The 10751-nt window shown below is 35.2% G+C and overlaps 1 protein-coding gene across 1 annotated transcript; it reads left to right on the forward strand.

Annotated features, from left to right (window-relative positions):
- The first annotated feature begins 7091 nt into the window (after positions 1–7091).
- LOC110881936 (aquaporin-5) lies at positions 7092–8569 on the forward strand. Its single transcript, XM_035978250.1, has 3 exons — positions 7092–7186; positions 7266–7356; positions 7711–8569. The coding sequence occupies exons 1-3, from the start codon at positions 7092–7094 to the stop codon at positions 8497–8499; spliced, it is 975 nt and encodes a 324-aa protein (XP_035834143.1). The 3' UTR covers positions 8500–8569.
- Positions 8570–10751: the final 2182 nt, after the last annotated feature.

The raw sequence follows: 10751 nt of genomic DNA on the forward strand, positions 1-10751 counted from the left end.
GAGAATGACTCACCTTGTTAGCATATAGTCTTGATTTAACAGGCCTCCTGATTCTAAGTCTTCTGATAATTAAGCATCTACTTTTATAGTTCTGAATCTTCTGATGATTAAACATCTTGTTTGATAGAAAGTTTAAAATTCTGAGCCTCTGGATGGTTAAACATATAGTTTAACAGATTAGAATACGTATATTAGTGTAAAACCATATCAAACCTAACGATGCCATAAGCTCAGAACCATAACGAGAGTCAACAAAGTATAATCTTATTTAGACAGCACTTTGGCATTCGTTAGTTGGTTCCCGGATCGATCAGACAAAATATCGCATCAGTGATTATTGGTTAGAACACCAACATATAGAGAGAAGAATAAAAGAAATGAGCAAGGAAGAATGAAATCATAGGATCCTATTTATAGGTAAGGCCGATTCCTTTCTTAGCTATGAAGTTTTCTTACTGATTAAGTTTCCTTTATTTATTAGGTTTTTTCTTACTGATTAAGTTTACTTACCTATTAAGTTTACTTATCTATTAAGTTTACTTATCTATTAAGTTTACTTAATTGTTTTAGCCGTCAAGTTTACTTGGCTTTTTAACGGATTATCTCACTTAGCTGTTTAACTGATTAATTTTCCTTAACTGTTTAATTAAGTAATTTACTTAGCCGATTAATTAATTAACTTAATTAGCTGATTAACTTACTTATCTTGCTTAACTGCTAAGTTTCCTTTCCTATTAAGTTTCCTTAGCTATTAAGTTTTCTTAACCGCTAAGTTTTCTTAACTGCTAACTTTTACATAACCATTAAGTTTACTTACCATTAAGTTTACTTAATCACTAAGTTTACTTAACCATTAAGTTTTTTTACCCACTAAGTTTACTTAATCACTAAGTATTTTAGTTTAATAGCCCCTTGGTTATGAGTTGTAATTTCTAGATATAATGGAACTCGTATTAGGGTATTAACTTAATTCAACTTTAACGATAATCACGAGATCAAACCCACCACGAATGACAAAGTATAGCCAGGTACCGGCAGCACTTAAACATCCGTTAAATCGGTTTCAATCGATCGGATATAGTATTGAAGAAGTGATCGAGTTATTACCCTGATATTGGAGCAGAGTTTCGGGAATTTAGGGCGTTGATTGAAAGAAACGGAGATACAAGGACTAGGACGGTGTTTTAGATTGTCGAACTGAGCAATTTGACCAAGTGCCAAACCAGTGGCTTTATAGCCAAAATTGTTGCCTCTCGCGTGTCGCGCCAGCCCCCCTTGATCCTAAATGGTTCGGTTTATAATTGCGAGTCTAATAAAGGTACTTTTGTGCGGTTTGGTTCATCAACCGTCAAGTTTTGGTGTACAATTATGGATTGTTGTGGGACCTATTTGAGGGTTGTTACATATACATGGGGAAAATTTGGTTAAAAAGACAATTTTACCCCTAGTTTAAGGGTTATACGCAACCCAAATCAGTAGTATACTTGTATTTTTTCCCCTTTATATACGCCGCGTATAGGCCTATACGTGGCGTATATAAAGAGCAGTTTTTTAGAAACATTTTTTACATTCTTTATCGTTTTAGCAAATTTCTATAAAAATTACTTTAAAATAAATAAAATAAAAAACATTGTAAAGTAGCGTATCGTATAGTATAATTCTCATATATGTCTCTTATAGCCCTCGTATAGGCCTATGGAGGTAGTATTGTATCATATAGTGTAGTATAAGTCTCGTATAGGCCTATAGGTGTAATATAGTATCATATACGGGTGCTGTATCGAATCCTATAGTATCGTATCATATAGTATAACTCCCGTATAGGTCTTGTATAGACCTATTGGCCTATAAGGGACCTAAACCACACCTATAGGCCTATACGAGACCATACTATACTTATAGTCCTATGCCGATGTTGTGTCGTATCCTATAGTATCGTATCGTATTGTATCGTATCGTATCGTATAGTATCGTATCGTATAGTGTAGTATAGGTCTTGTATATGCCTACTATACTATACTACACATATATAAGACTTAAGTTATACTAATCTATACGATACGATACGATTCTACATCTATAGTTCTATACGAGGAACATACAGGACCTATACTATATGATACTAAAACTATGTGCCTATATGAGGCCTATATAGGACCTATACTACACTATACGATATGATATGATGTCACACTTATAGGCTTATACGAGGTCATTACGGGACATATACTACACCTATACAATATGATATTTGTAATAACGTATAAAAATGATTAATATTGTATAAAAATACTTATTTTTTGTTTATTTAAAATATAAAGTTTATTTTTATAAAACTTTGCTAGAACGATTAATATTGTATAAAATGTTTGTAAAAAAAACTTTTATATACGACGCATATAGGCCTATATTGACACCAGTTAGACACTGATTTTATGCAACTCTGTACGTTGCGTATATAAACCCTAAAGTGTGTAAATAGGCACTTTGTGTGTGCCAATACATTCAACCATAAACATAAACGTGTCATTTATTCATCACTTCCTACATAATTTTTATTACAAACTGGCCATAAAATCTTGCGTACATGAATGTAGTATTATTTATGCACTTTCTTTTCTTTGGCTAAAGAGTGTGGTCATGACCCTCATAATCATCATGACTCTCCACATAGGCGCTATGTTACCCACCTTTAATCTATCATCCAAAACCACTACCGTAAGGGTGTAGTCATGACTCAAATCACTATCCCCTCTGTTAATTTATTTTATATTTTAAAGTGACAAAATCTAGGAAAATGGAAAAGGTGGCACGTGGTAATCGTGGTTCAATCCATGCCAACCACCATAAATCATTGAGGGAGGTGGTGTAATCTTTCATTCATGTTCCTATATGACGAATCATGTTCAAACCATGACCCCCACACCCTTTAGCCTCATACATATCATCATATTTGTCAAAAAGTTATATATTTGATAGGTTAGGTTGGTGGGTCTGGAGGAGGTCCATCACTTGATAATGGACCGCCACGTAAGCGGGCACATCACTGTGGATTCATAACCTCACCCAAGTGATAGGTCTGGAGTGTGAGTGATTAGCATCTCCTTTTTTTGTTAATTAATATTCAAAAAATAAAACCAAAACTTAGAAAAACCCCTCAAACCCCTCAAACCCACACAACCCATAAAACCACACAACCCCGTCTCCTTCATCTCTTGCCTGACGATTCTGACGTGCCGGATTCCTAGAGGGTGATGTTGACAGATCTCAATGGACAATCACGACCCAGGGATACACTCCACATCCACCGGCCTTGTAAATGAAATTGGGTGATGAGGAAAGTTAAGTAAGGAGAAAGGATACATACATAAATGAAATGTTTAGGTTTGCATGACTTCCTTAAATTATTTATAAACTAGTCGCATTGTTCTCATGTTAGAGATCTCATATATTTTATGGGTATTGTTATTTGTGTCATACTTTAGTATACCCTACTTGACACCTGTCTAATTTATGGGTATTGCTGTTTAGGCTACTTGGTATGGGTGAGGGTAGTCTTTGGAGGATAACCCTCCATTTATAAAAAAAATGGTAATTTCGTGCCTAACAAGATGTATATAAACTTTAACGTGTATGTTGGTATTATAATTCTAATATTAAAAACAATAATAAAATAACTTACTTTAAATAACTTTGAAGATGGTGGATGAAATTTTTGTTGAGTTGTTAAGTTAGTTTTGTAATAAGCTAACAAAAAATATGAAATAGATGCTGAATTATAAAAGAACTTCGAGTGTATTTAGAAAAATCCTAATACTATTAATAATTAAACTTAGAGTGTAATAATGGAGACCAAATGGTGATTAATACAGACTTAATTTTTATTTGAACTTGATTAAATAGGGTGATCTCTTATTGGTTTGTTTTATTCTAACCTAATCAACATCATTGAGTAAGATATATTTAGAATAACCCATATTTCATTCCACAACATGCACAATTGATTGTCATATTAGAAGTACATAGTTTTTTTATTCATTTGATAAATAAATATTAACAAGGAAATATACATAGGGCTGTAAACGAATCGAACGTTCAGCGAACAGTTCGTGAACTCTTCGGTAGGAAGTTCATTTATGTTCGTTCGATAAGCTTAATGAACGAACACGAACAAAAAATTTCGTTCGATAAGCTTAAAAAACGAACACGAACAAAGGTCTCGTTCGTTCGATTGCGTTCATGAACGTTCGGTAATATGTACGTTTATGTTCGTTCGTTTATGTCCGTTCGTGTTCGGTTTTTTATGTTTATTTTTCTAAAAGTTTTTAATGTTTTATTAATTTTTTACTTTCCCCCATATGTATTTCCCTCTCTGGCCCTCTCTCTCTTTGATATCACGCTCCTTCATTCCGCCTATCTCCGATTGATTGAACCCAATATTATCCATCCTTTCAATCTTTAAATGGTTATATTTAACTACTTTCTTTGTGTATAATGTTTAAGATTAACGGTGCTTTTTTTAATTTTCAATATTAAAGTTCATTTGTGTTCGTTTGCGTTCGTGGTTAGTGTTCACGAACTGTTCGCGAACAACCAAATATCCTTAACGAACGAACACGAATACAAACTTTTGTTCGTCATGTGTTCGCGAACAGTTCATGAACATCCAAATTTCCTTAACGAACGAACACGAACATAGCCTTGTTCGTGTTCGTTCGGTTCGTTTAGAGCCCTAAACACATTATTAAGAATGCAATTATGTAATTTTTAAAAAGCTAAATGTCCATATTAGCTTTATAAGGGGGGTGGGGGTGGTCATCACTCATCACTCACAACACCCAATCAAGTTCCGCCATGTCATCAACCATTTTTCCATCACTCACAACCTTTTTTAGTGGCAATGGTCATCACTCATAATAACCAACAATAAACTCTCACACCCCCTCATATCCATTTATCACTCAATACCCATAACACGTGAATTTTATCAAGCAAATATATCACCACTCGTTGAAAACGTTGGTGGCGGTGGGAAACATCAAAGTTCCATGCATGAAAAGTAACCCATCACCGAGAAAGAGCCCACCACCCCCAGTCCCTTCATGTTGTTTAGTGATTAATACAAGTGTCAAAAACTTAATGAACTATTTTAAAAATGCATTGTTCTTTATTAAATAAACTTAGAAAATATAAACATTTAAAAACTATAAATTAGCAAGTTACTTATTCATATATGTGTTGTACATGATGTTTTGAGAGTTTTTCAAAAACAATTTTAGAATTTTCATTTCTAACTCTAAAGTGTATATATTTGGCAAATTAGGTTTAAAGTTTCAATCTTAAGTAATTTAACTATTTCATTAGTTTAATATTTCAATTTTAATTCTAAAGTTTCCATCTTTTCCAATTAACCCCTTTGATGTTTTTTGCTTTTAGCACAAAGTTTTTTATCTTTTACAATCTAATCACAACACTTTTTTACTTTCAGTTTTGATCCCTTAGACTTTTCATCTTTTGTAAATTTTCCGTTTAACGTTTCGTTCTAAATTTTCCGAGTTAACACGTCGCAATGTGCGTGTGGGGTTCAATGTTTTTTCATCTACTTTTCCCGTTTGACAGGCCCATCGCAGCGTGTCTATTTTTCCCGTTTGATAGGTCTGTCGCAACGCGCGGGTCAGAAATCGACTTAGTTATTATTTTCTATGTTTTACACACAGGCTCGTGATCATGTAAGAAACATTTGCATTTCATCTAATACGATATATAACTAAAGAATCTCCGCCGCATTGCGGCGGGTGGTAGTTCTAGTTATTATTCCATATATAAATTAGCAACTTTTTTATGCATTAGAAGTTGTACCTTGTGCTTTGTGAGTTTTTTTTAAAAAAAAAACTTGATTTTTTACTTTTAACCCAAAGGTTTTTAGTTTTTGTAATTTTAACCTTACATAATTTGTTTTTTTTTATTTTTTTACTTTGACCCAAAACTAAACTTAATTTTTTTACTTTTAATCCAAAGGTTTTAGCTTTTGCAATCACATAATTTGTTTTTTTAACTTTAACCCAAAACTTTTCATTATTTGCAATTTAACTTCACAACTTTTGTCACTTATACTTTTCATCTTTCGCAAATTTTCGTTGTTTTACGTATAGTTCTAAATTTTTCGACTTAATATGACGCAACGTGCATGTGTGGTTCAACGTTTTACCTCTATTTTCCTATGTTGACAGGTTCGTCGCAACACGCATACGCTAGGTCGAGTCAGCGTTGGTGGTCGATGACGGTTGTGTGACATTAGTACTATTTGACAGCGTTTTACGCCCTGCCGCGACGCGGGGTGTGCTTTAGGGGGTTTTCAAAGAAAAAATGGTTATTCATATAGTTGTCGTAACGTTGGCTTTAGGGGTTTTCCAAAAAAAAATGATTTTTTTTTTACTTTTCACCCAAAAGTATTTTATAAATTACTTTTAACCTAAAACTATTTGTTTTATTACTTCTAACCCAAAACTTTTTATCTTTTGCAATCTATCCTCGTAACTTTTTTTACTTTTAACTTTGGTCCTTTATAGTTTTCACTTTCCCCAAATTTTTCGCGTTATGCTTCGTTCTAAATTTTGTGACTTAACACATCGCAAGGTGCGTCTTTGGTTTAACGTTTTTACGTTTCGTTCTAAATTTTGCGAGTTAACATGACACAACGTGCTTGTGTGGGTGAATGTTTTTACATCGTCTATTTTTTCCTCATTTGACAGGTTTAACATAACGTGCGGGTCCTAGATCGACTTAGTTATAACTAAAGAATCTCTGCCGATCGGAATCCTAGTTTATTATAAAATTGATAATGAGGGAATAACAATTAAGGAAAACTATCTATGTTAGGATCAAATTCCAAATTTTACAAAAAGATCATTTGACATGTTTAAGAGAACATAATATGGAGTTCATAGTTGTATAAACAAATCCCTCAATACCGATTTATCTATAAACCATTTTGTTTATTTTATAATATCACCATTTGATTTTGACGGTGGATATTTATTCGGTTTGTGTATATAAACCCCTTGAGATAGTAGCATCTACCAAAGCAAGCGATGGCGACAAACAATGTAGCGCAAGTGGTACTGGTTGAGGAAGATGGCCTTCCTTGTGGGAACAGGGTGCAACCCTTTTCAACCCCCACAGCTAAGCAAGTTTCATTTTTTCTCAAATATATTATCACCTCTAAAGGCAATGTTCTCATGTATGTTCTCTCATGTTTTTTGCAGTATAGAACAATGGGAAGTTGATCATGGAAAGAAGGAAAAATCGCTTACTTTAGGAGAGAGGTTGGGTGTAGAGGATCTATACTCCTTGAATGTCAGTATGAATTTTAAGATAATAATATATTATGTCTCTTTTTAACAATCTTCATATGATATAATGACAAATTAAAGCTCAACTCAAAAGTGACTTTTGTTTTACCAACTACCGAACTACGTATATTAATTCATATTATGTAAAGTATATAAGAAAACCAAAGAGATTAGAAAGAAAGTGTGTGCGATGATGTTAGTGTCTTATGTATCACATTTAAAGCACTATGTTAAGTGAAAACTATATCGTTCTCTCCATTCTCAAAACATTAAAGGTGAAATGAACACTCCCTCTATATATGCATAACTAAAGATGGGTTTTTTTGTTTAACTTTTTACAACTATTTTACATGTTCAGGTTTGGCGGGCATCCGTAGGAGAGTTACTCGGTTCAGCGGTTCTAGTGTTCATGTTAGATACGATAGTCATTTCATCATTCGAGACACAAACCAAAACGCCAAACATGCTAATGTCCATCCTGATTGGCATCACGATCACCATCCTTCTGCTAGCGGTTTTCCCTATATCAGGCGGACACATGAATCCGGTTATATCATTCTCAGCCGCCCTTGTTGGACTTATTTCGCTCTCTCGGGCATTTATCTACATATGTGCACAATGCGTTGGCGCTCTACTTGGTGCTCTAGCACTACAAGCTGTTGTGAGCCACACTATTACACAATCCTTTTCACTCGGTGGGTGCACCCTCACGGTTATTGCACCCGGCCCTAATGGCCCTGTGGTCACAGGGATCGAGACGAGTCAAGCCCTATGGCTCGAGATCATATGTACATTTATCTTTCTTTTTGCTTCTATTTGGTTAGCCTATGACCATCGTCAAGCCAAGGCTTTAGGTGTTCTTGTGGTTTTTTCAATCATTGGAACCATTTTGGGGCTTCTAGTGTTCATTTCAACAAGTTTGACTGGAAAGAAAGGTTATGCGGGTGCAGGGATGAACCCAGCAAGATGTTTGGGACCAGCCATGATAAGAGGTGGTCATTTATGGAATGGTCACTGGGTGTTCTGGGTTGGTCCTGCCATCTCTTGTATGGCGTTTTATATCTACACAAAGATCATTCCAAGTAATCATTTTCATGCCAATGGTTACCGACATGACTTTTTCAATGTTTTGAGAGCTTTGATTTGAGTCGGTTTCTATATTTGTATGTTCCGGGATATATATAATAAGCTATGTAATAATATGAAATGTAATTTGTAGTAATCAAAGTTATTTTTGTTTTCTTTAGTTATTTATTATGTCTAGTTTCTTAATGTCATGTAACAATATTAACTGTACTTGTAAATCTGTAATAGTATTTAAAAGATTTAAGGAGAGCAATATGGTAATTTACCTTTAATTTTAAGAAGCATAAGCCAAATTTTGGTACGTAGATTACAACTTACCAATTCATAAAATGTGTATCCTTCTCATATAACCCATCGCTTACTCTTTAATTCTTCCAATTAAAAAAAAAAGCACTAAATACCAAATGGTTTGATTTAATGGGAACTAGGGGTATTCGAACCCTCCCGCCTTGCGCGAGATTAAGTTTTACTCTAATTAAGTTATGGGTTCGAGCTTTCTTTATGTTCATAAGTAACTGGTATTTAGAATGAGGATCATGGATGATTTTTTTAAGTTATAAAACTATTGATGATGATGATGATTGTTATTACAACAAATACGAGACCAAGGGTAGGGGACAGACTGATTAGGCAAAAGGTTTCAATTTACTTAACGCAGATCGTGGGGTACCCCTACGTTTGCTAGACGTAGGAGGAGGTTCACTAGTTTTGTTGTTATTCACTTGAAATCCTAGACTGAAAGAGATTCATCCTCAGATGTTAATGATAGTGAGATTATATTATTTGAAGTGAAGAAGAGAAGCATGCATAAAGCAAGGTCTCGAGGGAGACGAAGAAAGATTAGAGATCAAGGATGATCTAAGCTGATCGGAATGTCCTGCATGAATGACAAGGGCTGCCATTTATAGAGAAAGGTTCTTCCCAGAAGGGAAACCTTTGACTAGTGAACCTCAGCTGCAGTAGGGGACTTACCCATTTAGGGGTTGAAGGCTTCGGACCTGCGGGTAAAAGGATGACTCCTTTGCACATGCCACTTCTGCGGCTGAGAGGAGAGTTGGTAAATTATCAGTGATGTGACTGATTACTGTGCTTGTTCTTTTTGCTTGTTTACTACAGCTCGCGGGTTTTGAACCTTTTAACTTTTTAACATTTTAAGTCGTTATGTGTTTTAGTCATATTATTGAGACTTGGGCTACCCCCGTCATCAATGATGTAGAGAGAACGAGTATAAGTATCATCAGCAATACATTTAATAACAACGATGGACCGAGAAAGAAGCTAAAACTCACAACCGAGCAAACATCTTTGCTTGAAGCTAGCTTCAAAATCCGTAGCACCTTTAATACAGTTTGTTTTCCCACTAGTACAGATAATGTTTGAAGCTGCGGTGAAATCAATTTAAAAGTGCTATGTTTACACCGCACCAACTAACTGGGCACCAACAAATTAGAATGTTTGGTGATGCGGTGTGGAGAACCGCAACATGCAGTACATTGTTTCTAGATAGTTTCAAAGCGCATAGTCTGGTTTACAACCACCGGGTTTTTTGTTTATAGAAATCGGTTTCTAATTATCACACAAACCAGTTCTTATGGCATTTTTATCAAAACATTATACACCCTATTTTTTTAAAGAAATTGATTAATCATGTTAAGGAGGGCATGTCTGCGGTATTGTAGTATCATTGTGTGATAAATATTGCTAGAGGTGTAAAGTTGCCTCCATTCTAATATGTGACTACGTGATATGTTAACAACATGAAACCATTATTCTGACCCACTACAAAGTGCAAGTTGCAACCTATTACCTTACGTACCAGTGTCATAACCAAGAAAACACATCGCGATACCTACAAAATATAACTTAGAACCTAATCTATTAAAAAAATGCAAGTAGTCATTGATAAAAGCTGACCCAATGCCCTATCATATGTAATAAAAGAAGTATGCATATCTACATCTATATCTATAACAACCCTCCAAAATATTTTCGACATCCCTAAAATAATTAAAATATCCCAATACGTCCTAAAATACACCCCGTATACGAAAACCGAGCCCTAAGTACCTTATATAATTAAAAATTAAATAAAAACAAATAAATAGGATCGCTCGCAGGCTGCGAACGTGTGTGGAGGTGAGCTACGCGGGCCGCGACAGCTCGGAGTCATGGCGAGCCCCTGAGCCGCCATGTGTCACCGCTCGTGTCAAGCCTAGTGGCGAGTCAGCCAAGCTAGGGCCTACCCAAGCTGGCCTCGCGGGCCGCGAAGGCCCTGGAGGATGTCTACGCGGGGCGCGAGGGAAGTCGAAGAGG

Source organism: Helianthus annuus, chromosome 10 (assembly GCF_002127325.2).
Source record: "Helianthus annuus cultivar XRQ/B chromosome 10, HanXRQr2.0-SUNRISE, whole genome shotgun sequence".
NCBI lineage: Eukaryota > Viridiplantae > Streptophyta > Magnoliopsida > Asterales > Asteraceae > Helianthus > Helianthus annuus.

What these genes read in the sequence shown, in the direction of transcription:
- LOC110881936 (XM_035978250.1), top strand. Translation starts at nt 7,092, where the DNA reads ATGGCGACAAACAATGTAGCGCAAGTGGTACTGGTTGAGGAAGATGGC. An exon ending in TTTTCAACCCCCACAGCTAA is followed by an intron (nt 7,187 to 7,265) that starts GCAAGTTTCATT and finishes TGTTTTTTGCAG; the next exon opens with TATAGAACAATGGGAAGTTG. An exon ending in AGGATCTATACTCCTTGAAT is followed by an intron (nt 7,357 to 7,710) that starts GTCAGTATGAAT and finishes TTACATGTTCAG; the next exon opens with GTTTGGCGGGCATCCGTAGG.